This window comes from Squalius cephalus (assembly GCF_949319135.1).
Source record: "Squalius cephalus genome assembly, chromosome: 22".
Classification (NCBI taxonomy): Eukaryota; Metazoa; Chordata; class Actinopteri; order Cypriniformes; family Leuciscidae; genus Squalius; species Squalius cephalus.
The window spans coordinates 1,262,501-1,289,601 of record NC_137143.1 but is presented as its reverse complement, the minus strand read 5'-3'; the positions used below and the strand labels follow the sequence as shown (position 1 = coordinate 1,289,601).

At 38.9% G+C, this 27,101-nt stretch overlaps 1 protein-coding gene across 1 annotated transcript in view; it reads left to right on the top strand.

Moving 5' to 3' along the window:
* Positions 1 to 27,101, top strand: part of atg7 (ATG7 autophagy related 7 homolog) — a 102,754-nt gene that overhangs the window by 70,515 nt on the left and 5,138 nt on the right. The window contains exon 19 of the mRNA XM_079857230.1: positions 1,272 to 1,394. Coding sequence (XP_079713356.1) covers positions 1,272 to 1,394 — 123 coding nt within the window. The remainder of the gene's footprint in view (positions 1 to 1,271; positions 1,395 to 27,101) is intronic.

The window sequence follows — 27,101 nt, the reverse complement described above, 5'->3', positions numbered from 1 at the left end:
ATCAGTGACATCATACCTGCGTTACCCTCGATTTCCGGTTTATTTAGCAGAAACAATGGAAACACCAAAGACGCTTTAATATATTATGTTTTATTATAATTTTTTTATTTTTTATTATATCTTTAATTAGACAAGGGAAACAACTGTTTTGATAGATTTATAGACCGGAAACTAATCATTGTTATATAGCTCAACACTGTTAGTCTTATTGTTTGAATCGCTTGTTTTCTTGATTTTCCGCGAGTACCGTGTTTTTAGCGTGCCACTATTTTGTCAAGTGGCTAACATAACATAATCAGATGCAGCTTTATTTTTAGTAACAGTAATGCAGCATTTTCTCCGTCATACAATATCTTTTAAAATTGATTGCATGCCATTTAGCAACACAAGCCATCCAGCATTTACTGTTTTGAATAGGCGACCTCTAGTGGCGAAAAACTACATATTGTGCCTTTAAAGGTGTCATCGGAAGTTGGTGTGATTCTTTAGGGTCTTCATGTAAAGTTTGTAATATACTTCGGTTAAAATTCCTCAATGGTTGTGTAAAACAACACCCTTTGTACCTGTTTCGGTGCATGTCTCTTTAAATGATAATGAGCAACTTAATTTGAATGAACTGAAACCCCGAGTCACTTTAATGTCACAGCTGTTGTTACAAATGATTGAAATAGTGTTGAAAGTTAATGTGTTATTTCGCCAACACTTCGTGGCTTATGCAAACTAACCCAAATATGTTCAGTCAATGACTGTATATTGTGTTGAATAAACATAAAACATTTGTAATAATCTGTTGCCCAAATATTTAATTTAATGTATTGTTGAATTGCTTTGTTTGTTGAGATAATGTAAACCCATGAGGCAAGAAAAACTTAAACGCATATTCATATCTTAAAACTTATGGTTACATGAGCCTAAGCTCTTTTGAATAAAATCCATGCAAAAGTTAATATCAGATCATTTTAGAATACAGGATAGGATGTACTGAATATTTTTAAATTTTATGCAAAACAGAAAAATACGACAAATAAAATATCAGATCTCTGTCATCTGGCCAAAAATAAATGCAAAATATTAATAATAATTATAATTTTTGCATAGTTGTGTTTGACACATGAAAACTGTAACAATCTATCAAGTTGAAATGTGTCCCACATTAAGTCCTTGAGTTTGACGCTATTGGACCTGGAAAGTCCTTGAAAGGTTCTTGAATTTGTAGTTAACGAGGTGTGGGAACCCTGGCTATTGATTAACCATCAGTTTGTTTTTGACAGGTTCTTGAGAATTATGAGCGAGAAGGTTTCCAGTTCCTAGCGAAGGTCTTCAACTCTTCCCATTCATTCCTGGAGGATCTGACCGGCTTGACGTTACTCCATCAGGAGACACAGGCAGCCGAGGTTAGACTTTATCATCTGTGTGTGTGTGTGTGTGTGTGTGTGTGTGTGTGTGTGTGTCTGAGTTAGTGAGTGTGTCTGAGTGAGTGTGTGTGTCTGAGTTAGTGAGTGTGTCTGAGTGAGTGAGTGAGTGAGTGAGTGAGTGAGTGAGTGAGTGAGTGAGTGAGTGAGTGAGTGAGTGAGTGAGTGAGTGAGTGAGTGAGTGAGTGTGAGTGTGTGTGTGTGTGTGTGTGTCTGAGTGAGATTGTGAGTGTGTCTGAGTGAGATTGTGAGTGTGATTGTGAGTGTGATTGTGAGTGTGTGTGTGTGTGTGTGTTTGAGTGTGTGTGCGTGTGTGTGTTTGTGTATGTGTGTGTGCGTGCAACTGTGTGTGTGTGAGAGAGAGAGTGTGATTGTGACTGTCTGTGTGTGTGTGTGTGTGTGAGAGAGAGAGTGTGATTGTGACTGTGTGTGTGTGAGAGAGAGAGTGTGATTGTGACTGTGTGTGTGTGTGTGTGTGTGTGTGTGTGTGTGTGTGTGAGAGAGAGAGTGTGATTGTGACTGTGTGTGTGTGAGAGAGAGAGTGTGATTGTGACTGTGTGTGTGTGAGAGAGAGATAGAGAGTGTGATTGTGACTGTGTGTGTGTGAGAGAGAGAGAGTGTGGAGTGTGATTGTGACTGTGTGTGTGTGTGTGTGTGTGTGTGTGTGTGTGTGTGTGTGTGTGTGTGTGTGTGTGTGTGTGTGTTTGAGTGCTTGCAAGAGGTGTGTCTTCAGCTGCCTCTTGACAGACGTGATGTTGATCAGAGAGAGTGAAGGGTCTGGAAAATGACGTTGTGTCTCGTTGTGAAGGAACAGCAAAGCCTCACAGGTTTAGTGAGTGTAACTGAACGATTACTGCTCTTCCCAGGTTAGATTTGTTTTCTGTGAGATGGTTTGGTAGATGAGATGAGTTCACAACTGATGCTCAATGTCTAAATGCCATTTGTGGAAGTCTTACATTTGTTGATGGACAAACAGGAGATCTTCTTTTAAAGGGGTGGTATAATGCCCTGTTCAAAAGATGTAAAATAATTCTCTGATGTCCCCAGAGTGTGTGTGTGAAGTTTGAGCTCAAAATACCCCACAGATATTTTTATATAGCATGTTAAAATTGTCACTTTTTGAGGGTGAGCAAAAACGCACTGTTTTTGTGTCTGTTACTTTAAATGCAAATGAGCTGCTGCTCCCAGCACAGGGGGCGGAGCTTCAAGAGCTTGTGTCATTTTACCTCACACACACATGCACTGAACATTTCAAAAACTTTTAGCCTTTTATGTTCAAACCGAAGTCAGATAATGATGGAGAGACTCCAGAAGAAGTGACAACATGTAGAAGCAACAGGACATTTCTGAATGGTTATTTGATGAGTTTATGAAGCTGATGTGTAGTTATCTTCTAGTCATTGATTAGCATATTCTGTCTTGATAATCTATAAATCGTGTTCCGGGGGCGGGGTTTATGTAAATTTTAGGGTTGGTGATGTCACTAACCCGGGAGGAATGTGGTGTAGTCTCTACCAGCCGTTTGTTGTAGTCCTTAAAAAGCGATTTCTGTAAAAGCAAATATCTCCCTTTGCTTTGAACTTTGAGAGTTGTAACTTTGCAGATGTTGTAACATTACACACAAACAGCAACATTTCACACTAACTAAAGTCAGAAAAGTCAAATCATAATCAACCACCCCTTTAAGGTTGGCTTTGAGGTGCAGATGTAGAGCTGCAGGTCTGAGAAGCAAATGGTGTCAGAACCACCTTTCAAAGGTTATGAAATGAGGATATTTGGACATTTAAGGGCTCATTGTACTATAAAGAATTCTATTAGTTTTATACCTCAAAAATTTCTCCTCACTGCAGAAACTGCATTTGTTGCAATCAAGCCAAAATTACATTGTGACACCACACTATTATAGACATTTATCAGAATTATCAGAAAAAAAATCATGTTTTTTGAAAATATGACATACCGGTATCCAAAAACTTAATATATATATATATATATATATATATATATATAAAAAAAAAAAAACATTAATAAAACTTTAAACGTTCTCATTTAGTGTGCAGGAATCAACATTCAAACATGTTGATATTAATAAAATCTGTGGTATATACGCACTGATTCAGATTCTTAATGCAGTGTAAAGATGGCTATACATTTACTTACTCCAAAATATAAATTAACGGAAATATAAACTTACTAATTTTACTTACTAATTTATATTCTAACCACAGTTAAAAACTGTTAAATGCTGGGTTTTGATGTCAAAATCATCAGATCAACAATTTAATTTCTCTGAATCTCTTTCAAATTCATTGAACCATCTATACAGTGAATTATTTTATTTTTTTAATCTCTTAAAATTGTATATTTAGTCTCTAAAACATTAGTCAGGAAAATGTCCTTTATTGATATGTATTTAGATGTTGTAACCAATAAACAACGAATGCAGTTAAATAAATATTCTTCTTTCATGAACTTTTTAATTTATTGTGGGAAACGTGACTATTTACCTGTGTTTTAGTTCTTTATTAAACATTTCTAATCTATTTCACTAGAATTATAGTATTCTGAAAAAAAAAAACACTTTTTTTACATGCATCACCAAGTTCAACTGAATATTGATGTGGTGCTATTATTTAATAACTATTTGTCTTTGATTTATTACATAATTTGTCTTATTTTTATTTTTTAAAATTGCATTAAAAAGTCTTAATGACTTTAAAGTCTTAAAGGTCTTAAATTCCCTTAAACTTGCAGAGGACGCTGCAACTCCAATCCTGGACTGAATTGTTATATGAAACTTTAACAATTGCACCAGACGTCATTTAGAAAACCCAAATGCCATCCAAATGCTACATTTCTTATTCTTCCCGTTAAGAAAAATACCCATAATGCAGTCTGTTCTTGCTATTCCTGGCTCCTGTCCCACAACTTCACTTCTACTTGCTCTGGAGATCATGTGTTTTAAAAATATCTCAGTGTACGGCTGATCCAGGGACAGTTTCGCTGATCTCAGTCGTGTAACTCCAGCAAGCCAGACTGACCCAGGAACAGTGTTGGGATTCTGGGAACGGTCCCTCGTCGGGACTCTCCAGTGACAAACATGGAGACTGAAACTGTGGGAAAGTCCCACATCAGCAGTTCTGAGCGGTTTAGAGGCGCAAACCCAAAATGAGAGGATATGTGCTCCTGCATTTGCCCACGCTTATTGTCTGAAACCTTCAGATTCATTTCAGTCGGATCTGCAGTCAAGCACTTTATATTCCCATGTTGATGTCTTGTATTTTTAACTTGTGTGTGTTCAGGATTGATGGCAAGCTGTGAAAGAATGGAAATGTACCACTTCTAGTTTGGAAGTGGTGGTTTTGTGTGTTTTTTGTGTGGGGAAAAACACATCTCTCATTACTCCTGCTTTCAGAAGGATACTTTGTGAAAACTAGGGTGTATAATCTTAGTCTTTTCTGTATTTTCTTTGCCATTTTCCATGAATATGGTACGATTGTGTCCCATTAGTTGTTGTTTTTTAAGCATTAGAGACAGAAATCTTGTTTTTCTGGTTTGATGCATTTCATCTATCAAGTTAATCTAGCATAAAAAACATAAAATATCTGTATAACAGCAACATTCCCACACAAAAACACACAAAACAATCAGAATTTAGACTTGTTAAATTAAGGTAACAGGGTTGCAAATGGAAATAAAACCATTCTGAAGTTTAAGCTCCTCCTTCCTCTGACCATTTGATGAACACATTTCAGGGCCGTGGTTTGAACTCTATTCATGGAAATAAGCAGTTTATTTTTGGATTTAACATGCTTTATTTTGTTATAAGAGCACGATACGAGTGTGTCGGTGAAATTGCGTAATAATGTGCTCTTGTTCCTGATGCTGTTGTGAAACTCAGTGGATATAAACAACTTCATCCAGTCAAACATCAGACAATCAGCTGAGGAGCCTTGAGGAAATCTGGGCCATCAAACAGTCCTAATAATTCTGCAGTGTATAGTCATAACCTCTAGTGAAAACCACTCGAGTCTTTACGAAGGTTTAATTAGGCTGAAGGAATGACTTTTTAAGCATGTTTAGATCTGATAATCAAGAGTTCACAACATTCACAACCCATTTTACTTCCACAATAGACTTCCATCTGTGACGAGATGTTCACTAAATAAAAACGTAGGCGTTTCTTAACAGAATGGACCAGAAGAATTGAGATTATATGTTTATATACAACTGTTTTACGGCAAAGTGTGCGGAGCACTGTTAAAGGGGACATATCATGCTAAATCCACTTTTTTAGCCCTTAAATGCATTTTGTTGTATATTTGGAGTGTTTAGAAGTACAGAAAAGTTGAAATTATTCTCTTCAGGTGCTTCGTTGATATCTTTATATTCTGTTTTGGCCTTATTTTTCAACCTGTTCCGATTTTTCTGTTCTCTATGACGTTTTGTGAACTATTACGTCACAGTATTTGCAGCGGAACTGCCAAATAAGGACATTGACTTCCGACCCAACACTTCCAGCAATCCGCCATTTTTATTTCTCGCTGTGATTTTGTAGTCCAAGCTAAAAGATGCAGAAGTTACGAGAGGGTAAGTTAAAATGTTCGGTTGTTGGATGTAGTAACCCACACGCTTCATTACACCGTCTAATGTAGATGAACTGCCGCGCTTGTGACAGGGCGCATGTTTAACTGAAAGAACGAGCAGAGAGAGAGAGACCCGGTCACGCGCGCACACACTCTCTCTCTCTCCGGAGCCAGGCGAAAGTGTAAACAAGACACAGTCTCCAAACTAGACGCTCTCTTGCTCTCTCTCCCTCGCACATATTAATCAAAATAAATCGACACGGTGGTAAAAGGTCGGAAGACCAAAGTTTCATGTGTAAATACAGTAACACACCATTGCGATACATCCATATGAAGACGTTGTTCTGCAGGTTCGTCGTCTTCATTTTCATCTCGCTCCGGCTCCGACTCTGGCTCGAACATGTAAGGCTGGCTGGACAAGTCTTCCGTTGTTGACATTTTGTTAATAACGTGTGAATAAAAAGTTTCTGTGCCGCTAGATAATCGTATCTCTGCTATCAAACTACAAAAATGGCCGAACGGGGTGGAGTTGAACCGAGTGTCACCTGGAGAGGGGGCGGGGTATGAAGTGTCTCATTTGCATTTAAAGAGACCGCACCAAAACGAGTTGCTCTCAGACGCACATCAGAAAAGGGGTAGAAAAGGGGCCTGTGGAGCTATAATAATGAGGAATTCAGACCCAAGCATTGCAGTTCCGCTTTATATAGACCACAAATGTATGATTTATATGTAAAAAGGAACGATTTAAAAGCATGATATGTCTCCTTTAACTTAACACTGTTCATATTGTGAGCTAATGGTGAATTAATATGTTGTTTTCCATTTTAATCAGCTGTAATCTGTAATATCGCATGGGATAGTTCACCCAAAAAATGTAATTCTGTCATGTATTCACCCTCATGTTTTTCCTCATGTTGTCCCTCATGTTGTCCCTCATGTTGTCCCAAACCCATAAGACTTTAATGCTTCCAAACATTGATAAAGAGAGTCTTCTGAAGAGACACGATCGAGGGACAGTAATTGATGACAGAATGTTCCTTGAACTATCCCTTAAAGGAGTAGATCACTTCAGAATTAAAATTTCCTAATAATTTACTCACTCATACGTCATCCAAGATGTTCATGTCTTTCTTTCTTCAGTGGAAAAGAAATGAAGGTTTTTGAGGAAAACACTCCAGGATTTTTCTCTGACGTAGTCAATATAGTGGAATAAAAACAACACCTCGGGCCCTATCTCGCACCCAGCGCAATTGACTTTGTACACGATCATGTATCATTCCTATTTTGCTCCCGACGCACAGCGGACTTTTCCCTCCACAGACGCACGTCGGTAAATTAGGGAATGAACTTGCGCTCCCGGGGCGGTTCAGCGAAGAGAGGAGGCGTGTTCCAGCGCAAACGTTCCCTGGTGCTATTTTGCAGTTTCAGAAAACAATTCCTCCACAGACCAGGAGAAACCTCGTCTAAAGTCAGTGGCGCGTTATTCAGATGCTATTTTAAGGGTTCATGCTTGGCCATAATGTAGCGTGTGCACAACACACACACACTTTGCTTCTCTCATCTAAACAGTTTTCATTTTGCAAATCATACATTATTACAAGGAAAAATATTCCACACGAGGGAAATCATTGTTGTGTCCATGAAGATGTGAAAAATAGGCATCAATCTAGCTTACACATTTACCCAAATTATCATACGCCTGTTTAACCGAAGCTAATTTGGGTGTGTTTCTCCATCCTCAACGTCCCTGACGAGAACGTCGGTCTCCTCGGCTGTGAACCGCTCCTGGCGTGCGTCTGGCAAATCCGCCGTTATAATAGCAATCCGCCATGGAACAAGCGCACCTGCTCTTAAAGGGAATGTGAGATGATGCTCTGATTGGTTTATTTCACGTTACGCCCAAACCACACCTATGAGTAATGAAGCGATTCAGACCAACACATTTTAGATTTGAGAGATCCGCCCACAAAGTTACTTGCGTTTCGCGCTTGATACTTGCGTTTCAGATCGTTAAAATAGGGCCCCTAGTCTTTTTCACTGCAACTTCAAAGAAAGCAAGACAATGTTGTGGAAACGAGCGCTGGATACTCGAGGTAACGTTAATACTTCTCACCGTTTATTCAGAGAGGATGAACGATTGTTTTCCACATCTTTATTCTTTATAGTTATTGTCCTTGGTATGAACAGGCCTTAAGACTAAGACTAGATGTAAAAATAGCTGACACAATTAACACTAGTTTCTCTCCTCTCTATCTGTCATAATATTTGGACACTCGACACACACACACACACACACACACACACACACACACACACACTCTCACTCACTCTCTTATACTGAAGGCGTAGGTTGGGAAGCAATTTTTGGGGGTCATATTTACTGTCTTCCACTAATGCACTGGAGGATTGTGTACGAGTGTGTATTATTCTTGAACTGCACCGTGGGAAAGAGCTCAAGCGATATAAGTGTAAAGAGCACATATTCTGCTTTTCTCCATGTTCATCTGTGTTTAGTGTGTAGTGTTGCTGTGTGATCATGAAAAAGCTCCAGTTCTTCTCTATATCAGTGTCAGTGTTCCTGAACTCCTGAAATGCCTCCAGTGTATCTTGAGTTTCTTCCGGAAACAAATACGTCACAAAATATTTTTTTTAAAGTTTGAGTTTTTGTCTCCCAAAAGAAAGAAGTGATTCTGAACTGAAACGAGTCGTCAGTAATTCAGTCTCTGGTTTGTAACTAATTAGCATAATGGCAGCCTGTGGTGTTGATTGGCTGAGCAGCGTCTCTTAGCTCCGCCCTCAAACACTGTAGTGTATCTGAGAGTTTGGTTTGTGTTGTTCGTGTCGAGAAGACGCTGTTTTCTGAGATTGATACGGTAAAACCCACGCCATCGTTACTGTTCGTATCACTGTGATCAAGAGCTGAGATTCAGATATGATAATGAGCGTTTGCTTTCTGACCAATCACAGCAGAGCAGCTCTCAGAGAGGCGGAGCTTAGAGAGACTGAATCTCCGATGGAAGCGTTTCAGACACTGAGAGGAAAGAGCTGACGCTGCAGTGGAGATTATGAGGACAATAAAGTGTTTTTGACCTTGGATGAATGTGAACCTGTTGAAGGAGACTCTGAAACAACATTAGGAACCATTATAATAGCATTATAAGGATACTTTAGTGTACATTCATGGTCTTTTTCACCATTGATCAATATGTGTTTTTGCAAAGAGTTTAGTCTGTAATCTTTCATCAAAATGTTATAACTTGCTTCATCTCTGAAATGACTGTCCTTTTCGGTTGAGCAAACTGTGGTATTGAATAGCTTATTTAGGTTACTTAAAACTCATGTAACTCCTCATTGAACAAAATTAGATCTGGACACACAATCTGATTGGCTGAGAAGCAAAGTCATTTGTGCGAAAACACAACACGCTGAGTCTTCATCTGTTTCCACCATGTCGACGAGGCTTTTTCCCGTCAGCGCTCTTCCTCAAGTTTGGTAAATGATCCTGTTATCTGCGGTTGTGGAGTTGGTAATGTATGGACACTGGAGTTCTCCTGACGCTCCACACAATGGCTCTCTGTGTTACTCACACACGTTCACATTCACTGCCCTTCATTTCTGATGCCATCCATCACGGTGATAAAGATGGCATTGTGTGTTTCCAGTTCCTCTGCTGGCGTTATGATGTGCCAAACAAACCTGTCAGACACACTGCAGTCCCCGTTCCAGCAAACACCATTTATTCACAAGAACATCCAGCAAAACTACCAAACTGAACATTGAGAAAGCGTTTTTTTTAGATACACTTTATTTTAAAGTGTATTTTATTACACGTTACATGATCTTACTACAGTAATAACAGTAAATTATGCATAATTACAAACAACTAACCCTAACCCCATAGTAAGTACGTGTTGTTAGCTAATATTAATGGAAAACGCATTCGGAATCGTGGAATCAAGTCACAAAAAGTTTTTTACAGTAAAAAAGGAATTTACAGTATAACGTGGAATGTCACCGAATTTTTGTATGAATAAAATCAAAGTAGATCTGCACTCTCAATCAAATATCAGATATGGACTAGTGTGTGTGAATATAATAATAATAATCATAATAATAATAAACCGTAAACAAACTGTAATGCTTGACCTTGTTTGCCAAAACATGAAAGGAATTGGTCAAATTTGATTTGATTGCATTTTAAAAGATTAATTCAATTCACTGTAAAACATGATTGTCGAAGTTGTAGATAAAACAAAGAATATTGGAGTATGTTTTACAAGAAAATACTATTTCTTTAATTCGATGTTACTTGTCGTTTCTTTGTAATTGTTTGTGAAATTTACAAGCAATCAAATCTGAGTGAAAACTGTTACTACACCAATTTATTTTCAGTGTTAAAGTTTTATGCGTTATTTTTTGCATTAAAAATTGTTACAATTTTGATATAAAATTTGTATTAAATCATAAAACATGGTTTAAAAAAAGTCAAAAGTAAAAAATAAAATGAAATACTTTTATAAATTATTAAATTGTTCATGTTTTATGAATTCAAAAGATTGGACATTCTTTTTGATTATTAAAATTTGATGAAGCCATTAAAATTAAAATGTTCAACACAGAAAACTGAACCAACTTCATTAGCATGTCATTTCACTCCAACACAACCTATATGTTGGAGATTAATCATAACATAAACAAGATATTATATTGTGTAAATAAGATTGTGTAACTTGCTGAAAATACATTTTTTAAAGTGTTTGCTCACACAATTTAATCATTTTGCACATTATAAAATGTTGTTGACGCTATGTCATTAAAGAGTCAAATTTAAATGGACTATAATTCCTGAATGTGATGAAAATAAATAAACTGTGAAAGTGAGCAGATCATCTGTAATGCTGTACGTGTGACAGGTATTCTTTAATGTAGTTGTTTTCAGACTTATACGAGGATTGATGTCGTGTCAGAGATGTTGACAGAGACATCCATCATCCTAACCTGAGGAGAGACGTCTTTTTAGATCTTAATAATAGGTTGGCTGGATGTTAGGTCTCTGTTTCAAAACCTAGTGAGTTATCAAAGACACACTCCTGATGCTGTCAGTCATGCATCAAGAATATCTTGCAACTTTGTATAGAAAAAAAAAGATCTATCATAACTGACAATTTCCTTTAAAGAGGCCATATTAGGCCCTTTTACAGTTTTTATGTTGTTTCCGGCTCTACTAGAGCATGTTATCCTGTTTGAATGTTGATTATTCTCCTCATATTCTCCAATGTTGCGGCTCCTCTCTTCCCAGTCTGTCAGTAACGATCTGTTTATATCCTGTCTCTATGAAGCCCCTCCTTCTGAAAAGCACACTGTGCTCTGATTGGTCGGCTGGAGCAGTGTGTTGTGATTGGTCGAGTGCTTCGAGTGTGTTTGGGAAATGTCCCGCCCCTTACCATAACCGCCAGTTTAACACACTACTAACTAACTCAACCAGGCCCCGCCCCTTTATTCTGCGCTTTAATTATTATAATGAGGAATATTGTGACGTGTTCGTTCCCGGAAGAAACTCAAGATACACTGGAGGCGTTTCAGGAGTTCAGAAACACTGACTCTGATATAGAAAAGAACTGGAGCTATTTCATGATCAAACAGCAACACTACACACTAAACACAGATGAACATGGAGAAAAGCAGAATAGATCCTCTTTTATACGATGCTTTAATAATAATTTTATGAGTCCATCAAACCACTGTGGTGAGTCAGATCAGTCAACAAACACTGTAAATCATACCGTCTTCTCCTGTTATTGTCACTTGGGCTGCCCGACACATGTATAGTGTGTATAGCCGTCTCTGTCAGCGATGAGGGCTTTACATGTGATAAATGCAGGAGATAGTCAGGCTGACGGGGAAGATTTCTGAATTAGAGACACGCATCCAAACTTTAATGGAGGATAGTAAGAATGCAAGGGCTTTAGAAACTGCTTTGGAAATATTGTATTAGCTCTTTAAACGCAGAGCTTCTGCGGAGAGAGCAGTTTCAGCGGCAAGATCAAACTAGACGGATGTTTAAGAGATATGGTATACAGTCTTATTACAGCATTTCAACACATTAATAATTATGGAGATATTGAGATTAAACTGTTTTGTATCTTATAATCCAACAGTGTACAAAACAATAGTCACAAAATGGCCGCCGCTGCGTTTGTATGAAACAAGAGAGAGCGAGTCCATGATACTGGATGGCATAGTTAAATAACTGTACACAAAATATTGATTCGACTGAGTTTTAATATTTTATTAGCTCACTAAATCACTAAACGCACCACTTCCACGAAGAATAAGCGTTCCTAGCGAGCGTATAGCGCTGCTGACTTGAGCCTGTGTTTCTGTGTTCACCGGTTGTTATCAAGGAATAATGACCCGATTGACCAATCAGAATCAAGTATGAGCCATGAAATAAGTCAGCATTATTTCAGCCTTTAAACCCATATTGTCCGACCTCTATTGACCTTCTTTGAGTCGTTTCTCAGAAGTGTTTTGTTGAGCTGTGTCTGCGTGTTGTTGCGATCACATCAGTGCTCGAGTGTAAAGCCAGCTGTGTTATGTTTACAACAACGCTTAGTTAAACATATTTGTCTTTCATCAAGAGGCTCAAACCTCCTAAACTTCCTTACAAGCGAGTACATGGCTCCTCATTCATGGCTCTACTGTCTGCGGGCCAATGTTTAGATTATCCTCTGTTTCTGCTCTTGGAACCGGTTTTGACCTTGATTTGATTTTAAGTAGGCCAGTCTGTGGATAAAACTCAACACTAATATAACCTAATAGAAGTCAACTTTATAGTGTACAATGCAATTGCAAGCATAAAACGCTTCAGTACATCATTTTAACCCACTAAATCTGTTTTTATACTTGAGGAGGAGATCAGTTTGATGCTAACGTTAAAGTTGAATGAAAACATGGATGTCGATATGACTGAATCTGTGTTTATTGGATTAGAAGGCACTGGAAACCTAAAATGTAGGTTGATCCTAAAATGAGACATGAATCTTCTGTAAGATATTCACAAAATGATGTCTTAAGGTCCTTTCACACTGGCCACGATTTTGACGCACGAATAATTCGCGCGATGGTTTTATGTGTTGATCAGCTGTTTGTGTAATGAGTGCTTCCACACCGAACGCGAATGCGCTGCGGCGAAAAACTCAGCCAATCACAAACTACAAGGACAACGATTTGAAAGACAATGTGTGGCGTAGCATTGCCAACCAACTCGGTTATCTCGACTGTGAGTGTGTTGTGTGATAGTTTTAGTCGTCGTATAGTCCTGTGCTGTGTAGGCTAGCAGGCTAAACTACATTTGGGATAGAAAGCTAACACTATTATTGCCAAAGATCCGTGTTTACTTTGAACATGTTACAAGATGTAGTGAGACTATTTAGGGCTGCTTTTAGTATACTATACATTCTTTGTGTGATATCTACAGTTTCTAGTTGAATGATTGTAACTTGTTACTGCAAGTGTTACATGTAATGTGTATTGACTTTAGAAAACGCACTGTGTTTAGTTGAAGAAACAAACCTCAGGGACACCTATGAGAGAAAGAGGAGAGAGGAAAAGGAAACTAAGAGTGGACATTAGCATACTCCCCTTCAGACTCTCTGTTCTGTAAGATCGGCTGCAAAACCTTCTTTTCTGTCTTTTAAAGAAAATGAAAAGCTCGTCTTCACTGGATGATGATGATGATGATGATGATGATGATGAAGTGTCCATGTTTTCTCATCTGTCGGTGCGTAAGTTTTGGAATGTTGAAGCTCAGGGGCTGTATTCACAAAGAATTTTAAGGCTAAAAGTAGCTCCTAACTGGCGAATTTAGGAGCAACTCCTAAAAATAATGGGCGTGTCACTCGTAACTTTAGGACTCCTAATTTTTTTGACTAAGAGTAATTCACGAAGCATTTTAGCCCTAAAAGTAGCACCTAAGCCTGGGACAGCTTAAAAGAAGTCGAGAGGACTCCTAACTCACTAAGACCTTCACAAACCGCTTTTTGTGGCATTTCACGCTGTGATGTTTTGAAGTGCGTATGCGGCGCTACAGGAGCTTCCAATCGCGAGGAACAATTCTGCATTGTAGGCATAACTAGGGATGCAATAACGCCACCAACAACAACCAAAACTAGGCTACTCATTGCATGTAAACTAATTGTAACTTTCATTGTGAATCAAATTAAAATGTTCTTCTCTTTGCAAACGTATAGAGGCATATAGTGACAGATTAATTCAATAATGTTGCAAAGATATTGCATCAATCCATATGTTTCATTAGGGTAGCCTACTAGGCTATTTGTTTTGCCTTACTCTTTATTCATTTAGGCTATTTATTCATCATCTTCCGTCCTTCGCACTACTTGTGTAGCGCACGCATTCTCAGACCTGTCACCTGTCACTCATCATCGTAGGGGAGGGGTTTGGAATCATTCCCGCGTTACAATCATCAGCCAATCAAGGTGGTCACTTCAGTCAAGCTCGTGCATGAGTAATGACGTCATCCATAGCAACGAAGACTCACTCTTAGTTTAGGAGTTGTCATTTTTCTTTACTAAGAGTAGGTCTGAAAGGCGTTGTGAATAACTTTTAAGAGAAAACTCCTAGCTAAAATCTTTTAGTGCGATTTAGGAGTACTCCTAGTGGTAAGATAAAATGCTTTGTGAATACGGCCCCTGAACGTCACAGACGTCGTCGCGGCTGATGTGAATGGTTTTGACGCGAACTATTCGCTTTTTCGTTACGCGTCCGGTGTGAAACGGCCTTTATGAGCTGGATAGTGGCTTATCTGCCACTGCTACTTCGACTAGTTGAAATCAAACTTTATTTGCCATAATGAACGGTTTCTATTCAGTCATGTGTCGTTCAGGATTAAATCTGCTGGTTTGCTATGATGGATGATTCTTCATGTTAGAGTAGATGTGCAGAAACACGAGTGTTTGCTGTGACCCGTTCAGGCCTGATGACCCATATACAACACTAGAGCTGCCATTAAAGATTGATCGTCTCCTATAGCGAGCGGTGATCACATTACGGTCATTCTCTAGTGTGAGTGAATGTGTTTCTAGGTCTGCTTTATTATTAACCGCCTTCAGCTTCTGCAGATGTGCCAGCAAATCTCAAGAAATCAGTCGTTAGCATCATGATGTACAGACATCTAATGGCAGAAACAATGTGCTAAACACTTACTGTCCGAAACATGCGATTAGGGGTGTAACGGTACACAGAAGTCACGGTTCGGTTCGGTTATTGTTTTAGTATCTGTGCTTTAATTCTACTCGATCACCAGGAGAAACTTCCTCCAGTGTTTCTTCTCAGATCCCTCATGATCTGGATCTCGGTGCCAGACCTGCGCAGTCGTGAGCAGGAAGTAAAGCCGCGAAACCAAGGCCCCGCCCTCACTCTCGGGGTGAAATAATTAATTATAGAAATTTAGATATTAAATTTAAAGCTCCAATCTCCTGAGTCCTCCGAAGATCCCGAAAAAAAGTCTGTTGGTGCTTCAGTGACGACTTCTCTCAGAGAACCTGTCAATCACAGCTGTCAATCATGACGTCACACCACCGTTTTTATAGCATCAAATAACTAACTAAAAACAAACTTATTTTAAAAACAAACACTTGAATTTACATCAGCGTGATAAAAACTATAGTAAATGACAGAAGCCACCTTCGGAAAAAAGATATTTGAAGTGTAATTGTTTTAGTTGGTCTCAAGTCCCGTTGAATAACACGGGGAGGCGGGGCTTATGACCTATACTAGGACCAGCCACCGGGGGGCGATCGAGACACTTTGGCTTCACTTTTCAGGGCTTGGTTTTATACATTGCATAAGCTGATCACTGTTAGTTGGGATCAAACTTCTGAGCTGTAGAAATGAAGCGGTGATTAAGGCCTACATTAATCCGGATACATTTGAAAATGGCGTTTTAAACGTTTTCGTTTACAAATGTTCTTCGTCCACACTGCGGATGAGAAACTTTTGGAAACCGCCTGAAAACGCTAAATTCCCCTTTACTGCGCATGCGTAAACCCTCACTAAAGCTCACTGAGACGATACAGACGGAGAAATAAATAATAAAGTTATCGCTCAATTCTTCTGACAGGATCATTTTATTGAGCAGAATATCTCCTCATTCACTGATGGTCCAGGTCGCTCTCACTCACTATTATATGTTTGGTGTAAAACGCTAAAACTGCTCATGTTTCACCGCAGGACAGCAGATGTGAGTGTATTCTGTCATCTCTGCAGGACTGTGATATGAAGAGTGTGTGAAGTCACATATTTCAGCAACAGTGTGAGAGGGAATAGCAGATAACAGGCACAACACCGCTATAAACATCAAAAAGATTCGTTTTCATTAATAAAGACGCCGTCTCAGTGTGGACGGAAGAGGAAACGTAGAGAGAAAGATGCGTTTTCAAGCGAAAGCGTATGAGTGTGGACGAGGCCTGAGTGATAGTGAGGCGATGAGCGCTGATAGCTCCTGATCTGCAGTGTTCTGGCTGGAAGTTGTGTGTTTTATCTCTTCTCACGGGTCCAGATGGAGCACAACTGATCTGGCATCAGTTGACAGAGCCGTAATCTCCTCTGAAGCCTTTAGGGAACACATCACTGTTTCTAATCTTCCAGCACGCATGGGAGCGAGAGATAGCATCGTCCCCATGTTCGGCTTTTCCACTGTTTTTTAGGCTAGTTACAGATAAAGGTAAAGGTTTTAAACCATGACTGTTTAATTATCTTGTCATTGCAAACTGCATATTATGGATTGTTGTCAGCCCACGTAATGTTTTAAATGAAGAACATACACCATCCACAAATGATTGCTCGTTTGAAATCTGTCATTTTCCTGCGGTGTGAGTTAGCCTTTAGCAAGCGCACACCGTAATTAGTGGTGTTTGCTAAAGCAAGGCTCGCTATTACTGGTGTTCATAGTGTCAGTGATGGGATCATAGTAATAAACATTGTGGAGACGTTTACATCACTGTACAAAGTTAGAAAAGAGTTTAAATAAAGTAGCTTGAACAGAGACTGTTATTTTGGATGAGAATATTCTTAAAATGTTTCTAACAAAAGTTGTTTTACTGACCTTACTTAGATACTCAAGTATTTGTCAAACGCTTGTCCAAATGTTGTCCCGACTTTCCAAACAGTTTTACGTTGAACATTGTTTTGGAAGTTCCCAGCATGCAATATCGCTTAATTATTATTATTATTATTATTTATTTTTTACGTATTCAGGGAAATATGTTTGTGTTTATTTTTTAAAGGCAAATAATACCCATATCATGTATTTGGCTTTGAAAATCAAACATAAAGCTAAAACATGTGTTTTTTAGCTCCTTGCATTGCTAAATTCTAATAAATTTTAGAAAAGTCAATAAAAAAAAAAAAAAAAAAGCTGTTACTCGTTAGATGAACTGAAGTTGTTAGTTGAGTCAACTTAACAGATTCATTATAATATACTGACATATTTGTTTTAATTTAAGGTGCGCTCACATTTACCATTCTTCGTTGAGTTTTTGCTGGTGAAACGCAGTGATTTTAATAGGAATCCATGAGATCGGGAATTTCACATAAGAGTAAAAGATTTCCCAAATGCAGATTTCACAACAGGTCCGAGTTGGTCTCATGGATTCACGCGCTGATGATTTTGACATTAGACAATGAACCACTTTCTTATAAACATGAATATCTATTGGTACAATATGCGTCACATGACTAAACTTACGTCGTCGTTTTTAAGAACCTCTGTTTTGACAGTCCACACTACAACGAGAAAACAACTGCGTTTTCGAATGTATCCACTTTGGAGAGCGTTTTCAATTTCATTTATTAATAAAAACGCCTCAGTATCGACGGAAGGCCAAAGCGGAGAGAAAAGATGCGTTTTTACGAGGCCTGAGTCTGATGCTAAAATTGGAAATGTTTTGCCTTGTGTAAAAATGTCGGATTCCTGTGGAAGTTTGTTTCCACCACACAATAAAACATTTTAAAAGATAATTGCGACTTTTCATCTCACAATTGCGAGTTTACATTTGAGAAATAAGTCAGAATTGCGTGAAATGAAGTCGCAATTGCGTGAAATAAAGTCAGAATTCTGACTTTTTTCTCGCAATTCTGACTTTATAACACATAATTGCGAGTTTATATCCCGCAATTCTGACATCTTTTCTCAGAATTGTGAGATATAAAGATATAAAAAAGATGGACTTTTTATTTTATTTTTTTTACCTCAGAATAGTTTATATCTCTCAATTCTGACTTTATAACACGCAATTGCGACTTTATATCATGCAATTCTGACTTTATATCTCCCAATTGCATATTATAAAGTCAGAATTGTGAGATATAAACATGCAATTCTGAGAAAAAAAGTCTGAATTTCAAGTATTTTTCTCACAATTGCGAGTTTATATCTCATAATTCTGACTTTATAACCTGCAATTGCGACTTTATATCACGCAATTCTAAAATTGTGAGATTAAAAAGTCGCAATCATTTTTATTTTTCACTCTGTGGCGGAAACAAGCTTCCATAGATTCCTGTTAAGACGCCCGCAGGATTTGCTCATGCACAGGTTAGCGTGACGACACACTTCATTCTCATCACTAATACAGCGACCGGGAAGAATCTGATACAACACGGCAGAAGCTGAACCTTCCTGAGCTCTTCTGATGAACTCAGAGCCACTGGAGCTCATCTTGTGTTCCTCAGCACATCAAAAACCCCAAACACAGATCATAAGTGTGCAGGAGTGTGTGTGCGAGCCGGATCGCCTCTCGTTCTGCGGTTACGGGTTATTCTCTGGAACAAGAGCTTGTGTTTGATCTCCTCTAAACCCTCCTCTCTGGTTTCAAATCATTTGCCCTCAAAGTCTTCCAGTCTTTCTCATTAAAATATCTTTTTCTCCAATCCTGGCTTTAAGGAGGTCTTATGTATGTGTGTGTGTGTGTGTGTGACCACACTTCAGCGGCTGCTCGTCACACTGGTAATTAAACGAGGCAGGTTTGTGTTTGCACACACACGCCCTGTGTCGGGTTTCTGTGTCTATCGTTTGATTATCACCCTCGACTGGACTCAAACACACTCCGAGATGCTGTGATAGACTCTCCTGCACCTGCAAACACACGTGTGTGTGGACGTATGTGTGCATGTTTCGACCTGCTCCACCTCCAGATACGACACACACATCTGAAACACACCTGGCCTCATCAAACCATACGTTACAGTGAGGGATTCGTGAAGCAAGTGTTACGCGGATCCACTGATCATTTGCTCTCTTGTATTGGATATAATTTGTGATGTTTGCTCAGTCGATTATCCGTTTCCATCCACCTATTTTTATGCAAATTTTAAGATATTGCATTAAAATTTGCCAAGTTGTGCATAAATTCTAAAAATGTGCATTAAACCAAACTTGTGCTCAAATGAGGTGGATACTTTTGATCCGATAAGAAGACATGCATATAAACTACGATGGAAACACAGTCACCGAATAAATCCCTTGATGCGTCAGCGTCGGCTGTGATTGGATAACTGGAGTAACCAGTGGACCAATGGCGTCGCAGCATCTCTGATGTTGGTTTGGTGTTTCTGAAAGAGTGTGTGATCTGAATGATCTGGTGTAACTCCCTCCAGAAGCGTCTCACACACACGAGTGTGTTCCCGAACACCAGCATCCGAACGCCAGAGAACATGACAGCGTTTACTGTGTTTCGTCTGACGCTCGACACACACTCGTTTATGATGGAGGGACATGAGTCTGATTGCAGAAACTTACACTTTTATTGCTGATATTTGGATGGAAACTGTGCTTTACTCGCAAATGTTTTATGCAATATTCCAAATTTGCACGTAAGACGAATTCTGAACTTTGGATGAAGCAGCGACTGTTACTTTTGCATATACTTATTATTAAACTTAGGTGTGTAAAGAACAAAGTACAGTTCTGATGCAAACACTAGCGCATGTGAACAGCGAGACGCAAAGACTTTCAAAGTAACCTTGATTTCAGTGTTCGCAAACACAGGAGCTCAACAGAAAGATTCATCTTTGTCTAGTATCTTCACCTTTCCTCAGGGATGCCTCAATATCGGTATCAGCCGATATATGTCCATTTTTAATGTTATCGTCATCGGCCTAATTAGAACATTTCTCTGATATATTAAAGCCGATAAATATTGTATTATTTCCTTCAGCTGAGACGCTTCAGATGCGCACTTGGTTACGTTGGTTTTGGTTTCATATCGGCTACATAAAATTATGATGAGAACATCATTATAATTGTGTGTTTGAGATGTGGATTTTAATGATGAGACTTGTGTTTTTGTACTCAAAAATTGAATACAAATTTGGATTTAGATTTATCGGCCAATATATCGGTTCTCGGCTTTCAAATTGAAAGAATTATCGGTAAAGAAATATCTGTGCATACCTGCCTTTTCCCTCCAGATGTTAGAGCAATAAAAGTGTCTCTGTTCTCTTTGAAGCAGGAGCTGTGTGTGTCGCTTCACACAAACGCTTGTAAATGTTGTTGTTGTGTCTCCAGTATCTTGATATCTGGCCATCCGCTCATAATGTGTGCTTACTGTGGGCTTCATTCGTTCCACAGAAATAAAGCTGATAATCTTCTCTGCTGTACTTCTCAAACCTCATGTTTGCATACACTTAAAACAAATAAAGACATCATGATGTCAAATGTCATTGAATCTCATGTTTTGTAACGGGAACTCTATTGGCACTCAGTGACTTCAGTTTGGGTGTGTGGTTCAATATTTGGTTGAAATATTTTGCATGAGTTTTATGGAATATTTTTTATTTATTATTATTATTTTTTGAATGCAGCCCCTGGTAGGACTGCACGATTAATCAAAATAAAACTGGAATTGTGCTAAAGCTTAGTGTGAGTCTGCGATTTAACCAAATAACTGCGATGAACTGTGTTCATTAAAGCCGCTGGTGTTTGCAGCATCTCGATTCACTGTAAATACAAACTCATCTCTGCGTGTACTGTGACTTATACATTATTAGGGGTTCAAGCGTGCAGCGTCGAAACCCTATTGTAATTGTTAAATTGTCCAAGGATCAGCATTCTCCCCTAAAAGTGATTGGGCAGACAAACCGTAAGTCGTAGAGACTTGAAACTTTGAGGGCTGGTAGTACTCACACTGTCTACAACATCACCAAGGCTCGCCCCGATCGGCCTGACGGGGGCGCTACAGCGCTCAAAAGTACGAAATGGCTCATAACTCCTCAACCGTCAGGCGTAGACTCAAGAAAACATGAAAACGGCTATAACTACTTAACCGATAGTCCAATTGACTTTAAAATTGGCATGCCGTGTCTTTGCCAAAACTGCCATGATTGTTTATGCTTACATTGATGCATCTCAAAAAAACATGTCCGCCAATGAATTACTTAACTGTCTAATTCATGAATTACAATGAATTAACTGTCAAAAAACTTTAAATCCATATATTTCCTTTGAGAAATGTCCTGTATTGGCTGTAAACGGTTATTTCCATCTATGATTGAGATGGAAAAAGGCTTGCTAAATAAAACATATCTTTTTACGCATGTGCTTAAAGTCCTTAATCCGCTTGAACCCCGATATTTGCTGCTCACAGCTATATTTATTATTATTATTTTAGTCATGATGTATAATCACAAAATGTTTGGCCAAATTGTGAAGCCATACAAACAAAAACAGCAGAACTGTACCTTAAAAAAAAAAAAAATTGTTTATTAAATCACAATGGCAGTTTTAATCAGAACAATCACAATTGTATTGTTCTCCAAACTCATGCAGCCGAAGCCTCGTGTTCATCGTTGCCTGAAACATTCTGCTAAACATCTGATTTTGTGCTCATCTGAAAGATGTAAGATTGAGTAAATAATGAGAGAACTTTCACTTCAAGATGAATGTTTCCTTTAGGCAAACCACCCTTTTCTCCTTCCTCTGGGAAGAAAAGCGCCTAAAACTGCATTTCCCCTGATATGTGGGTCAGGAAATGTGTCACAGAGGGAGATAGAGCCAGAATGGGGCCTTCATTCATTCATTCATCCATCGATCCCAGGAAAAACAGCCCACAGCTGGCGCTCGCTACGCCACCACACCCTCGAGACGCGCGGTGTTTTGCTAGCTGGTGTTTGTGTGAGTCCGCTTGACGGATAGAGAGCCAGAAAAACTCACTAGATTCAGGAGATTTACTTCCTGCTGATCGTTTCTCTGGTCTAATACAGTATCTTTACGTAGGAGTGTGTGTGTGTGTGTGTGTGTGTGTGTGTGTGTGTGTGTGTGTGTGTGTGTGTGTGTGTGTGTGTGTGTGTGTGTTTATGTGATTTATGAGGACAGAAATTTGTATAATGATATGGGTATTACACTGGTATTACAACATGAACGTGATTTATGAGGACATTTCGTATTTAAAATGGCTTTACAAATATACTAAACAGCGTTTTAATAAAAATGTAAAAATGCAAAAAGTTCTGTGATGGGTAGGTTTAGGGTCGGGTTAATGTGTGTGTGTGTGATGGGTAGGGTAGGGTTAGTGTAGGGTGACAGAATATACAGTTTGTACAGTATAAAAACCATTACGCCTAACCCTCACAAGTATAGCAAAACAAACATGTGTGTGTGTGTGTGTTTGAGTGGGTGGGTGTGTGTGTGTGTGTGTTTGAGTGGGTGGGTGTGTGTGTGTGTGTGTGTGTGTGTGTGTGTGTGTGTGTGTGTGTGTGTGTGTGTGTGTGTGTGTGTGTGTGTGTGGGTGGGTGGGTGGGTGGGTGTGTGTGTGTGTGTTTTGGGGTGAAGCGAGTGACTCATTCTCCTGAGGGAGTGTCGAGATGTAGAAATGAGTTTTGGAGCTGGCGATGGGAGGAGTTTCTCAGATGGGAAAAACCCTGAAGCCCTTCTGTGAAACTTCCCCTTCCACGTCGACTTCCACTCTTCTGCTGTCTGAAACCAGTGAAACCAGTGAGGAGAGAAACCTCTTTCACTCTTCTGCTGTCTGAAACCAGTGAAACCAGTGAGGAGAGAAACCTCTTTCACTCTTCTGCTGTCTGAAACCAGTGAAACCAGTGAGAAGAGAAACCTCTTTCACTCTTCTGCTGTCTGAAACCAGTGAAACCAGTGAGGAGAGAAACCTCTTTCACTCTTCTGCTGTCTGAAACCAGTGAAACCAGTGAGGAGAGAAACCTCTTTCCCTCTTCTGCTGTCTGAAACCAGTAAAAGCAGTGAGGAGAGAAACCTCTTTCACTCTTCTGCTGTCTGAAACCAGTGAGGAGAGAAACCTCTTTCTCTCTTCTGCTGTCTGAAACCAGTAAGGAGAGAAATCTCTTTCACTCTTCTGCTGTCTGAAACCAGTGAGGAGAGAATCCTCTTTCACTCTTCTGCTGTCTGAAACCAGTGAAACCAGTGAAGAGAGAATCCTCTTTCACTCTTCTGCTGTCTGAAACCAGTGAAACCAGTGAAGAGAGAATCCTCTTTCACTCTTCTGCTATCTGAAACCAGTGAAACCAGTGAAGAGAGAATCCTCTTTCACTCTTCTGCTGTCTGAAACCAGTGAAACCAGTGAGGAGAGAATCCTCTTTCACTCTTCTGCTGTCTGAAACCAGTGAAACCAGTGAGGAGAGAATCCTCTTTCACTCTTCTTCTATCTGAAACCAGTGAAGAGAGAATCCTCTTTCACTCTTCTGCTGTCTGAAACCAGTGAAACCAGTAAGGAGAGAATCCTCTTTCACTCTTCTGCTGTCTGAAACCAGTGAAACCAGCGAGGAGACCTCATTTGGACCCGTTCTACAGCATTGTGGGAAGAAAATCGACGTATTTTTTACGCAAATTGTAATGTTCACTGCAGTCATCAAGTGTCAAGCAAAAAAAAAAAAAAAATTGTCATGCTGTCAAGCAATTAAAATATTTTGTCTAATTAATAACACAATGTGGCGATTAATTAATTGAATTAATAGCAAAATATTTTCACATCAACTTTGGCTGAGAAATTACTCCCAAAAGATAATTTAATAAATCATTATTGTGTTAATTTAATAAATCATTATTGTGTTAAATGAGAAAAGCATCAAATAGACGTTACAAAAAGTGGCTTTAGAAAGATTTTTTTTTTTTTTTATTCAACAGAATTTATTACACAAACTTTTATTCTTCAGTGGCCATGAGGTTGAGGAAATGATGACTATGTGGGTAAACTATTATTATTATTATTATTTTATTATAAGTCTCTATTGAGCCAGTGTTATTTTAATGTCATAGATAAACTGCGATAGTTTGTTAATTTAAAATGTTTTATTTTAGTTTATTTGGTTTCATTTTAGTTAAAGATTCAATAATTTTCATGTGTGTTTTTGTCATTTTCATTTATTTATTTTTTTAATGTGTCTACATAGTTATAGACTATATAACTAAAAATAAATAAATTATAGTTTATAACTAAACTATAAATTTATTATTGTAGATTAATATTTACCTCTAATGGTTACATGTATAGTGTAGTTTATAGCATATTTAAAAGTATATTTGTAAATTAACATTAACTTATAATGTTGTTCCCTGTTCATGATTTTTTTAAATATTAAACCATTTTATATATTCATTTTTGTTTTTATTTAATGAATCAAATATAAAACAAAAAGTTTTAAGCCTTTAAGACGGAATATCAGACTTTGTAGAAACTGGATGTGAAATAAAAGAGCAGACAAAATTGTTTTTGTCAGGAATGGAAGCGTTTTCTGGGCGTTTTGTTGGCAGAGCCAGAATCCTGATGATGAACTTCTTCTGCCGGGATGACTTGTTGAGACTCTGCTATCGCTTTGCTCTGTATCTCATCTCTCCAGGCCTTCTGGGCTCCTTCCCTGAAGCAATGGCATGTTCCCAGCTGAGCTCAGTGTGTTCCTTCCTGAGAGATAAAGACAACAGCAGCACTCCAACTCAACCAAACCATGCCAAACCAGCCCAACCAACTCAAACAAACCAAACCAAACCAAACCAAACCAAACCAAACCAACTCAAACAAACCAAACCAAACCAGCCCAACCAAACCATCCAAACCAAACCAAACCAACTCAAACAAACCAAACCAAACCAAATCAGCCCAACCAAACCAAACCAACTCAAACAAACCAAACCAACCCAAACCAAACTAGCCCAAAAAAACTCAACCAAACCAACTCAAACAGCCCAAACCTGGTTTGGTTTGGGCTGTTTGAGTTGGTTTGGTTGAGTTTTTTGGTTTGGCTGGTTTGCCCAACCAACCAAACAAAAACAAACCAGCCAAACCAAACCAGTGCAACCAAACCAACCTGACCAAAACAAAACCAACCACAACCAACCCAGCCCAACCAACCCAAGCCAAACCAGTCCAAACAACCAAACCCGACCCAAACAAAACAAAACCAACCAAACCAAAAACAAACCAAACAGCCCAACCCAAACCAACTCAAACCAAACCAAACAAAACCAGCCCAAACAACCAAACCAGTCCAACCAAACCAAACCAAACCAGCCCAACCCAAACCAGCCCAACCCAACCCAAACAAAACAAAACCAACCACAACCAACCCAGCCCAACCAACCCAAACCAAACCAAACCAGACCAACCAACCCGACCCAAACAAAACAAAACCAACCAAACCAAAAACAAACCAAACCAGCCCAACCCAAACCAACCCAACCCAAACCAACCCAACCCAAACCAGCCCAACCAAACCAAACCAAACCAAACCAACCAACCCAAACCAGCCCAACCCAAACCAAATCAGCCCAAACAACCAAACCAAACCAGCCCAACCCAAACAAAACAAAACCAACCACAACCAACCCAGCCCAACCAACCCAAACCAAACCAGTCCAACCAACCCGACCCAAACAAAACAAAACCAACCAAACCAAAAACAAACCAAACCAGCCCAACCCAACCCAACCCAACCCAACCCAACCCAACCCAAACCAAACCAAACCAGCCCAAATAACCAAACCAGCCCAACCAAACCAAACCAAACCAAACCAGCCCAAACCAAACCAGCCCAAACCAAACCAAACCAACCAACCCAAACCAAACCAGCCCAAACAACCAAACCAGTCCAACCAAACCAACCAAACTAAACCAAACCAAACCAACCAACCAACCCAAACCAAACCAGCCCAACCCAAACCAGCCCAACCAAAACCAAACCAAACTAACCCAAACCAGCCCAAACCAAACCAAACCAGCCCAAACCAAACCAAACCAGCCCAACCCAACCCAACCCAAACCAAAACACCACATAGACACATAAACAACATTAAAAGCTGGATCTTCACCACAGCGGGACTTTAAACTTTAAATCCCTGTTTCGATCTACAGGTCTGAAACTTTCTGTGACTGTATCCCAGAATGAAGGCTTGTCGTGTTGTGAAGCTGCAGCTGTTTCTCCTCATTCAAACACCTGTGTGTTTCAAACCTGACCAGACATGTCCCTCACACACTAAACCTGCTCCTCACACACTGATCTCAAGCACAAGCTTTCTTTGCCCTTCGGCATCCAGAAACATCTCAGCTCTTCTATCTCCAGGACTCATCTTTCTTGATAACAATAGCATTTTAAATATTTCATAATTGTTGTCATAATTAACCCTCTGGTGCTCTTCTTCTGTCGGTCAAAAATGACTGGAATTATTTTTTTTAATTCAATGAAATCAATGTACTATATTTTAGTTTGATAAAGTTGTTTTATTTAATATTTAGTATTTTTAGGGGATTTTATGGTAATAAATTATATTTACGCTGTATTTATAATCCATTTATTCACTTTTTGAGCATAGACCTGCAAATTTAATTTCCAACTTAAACTGTGGTAAATCTTGAATGCTTTAGAGCGACAGACTGAAGTTTAATTTCTTTTCAAAGACGACACGTGGCAGATTATTGCTGAAGTGAATAAAGCTTTAAAAAGTGAACTTAAAAAAAGTTTAGTGTTATGAAAAATGAATTATGAAATACTATTTTCAATTTTTATATGAAATATATATTTTCAAAAACATGTTTTCCTCTAAAACTGTGAGAAAATCAAA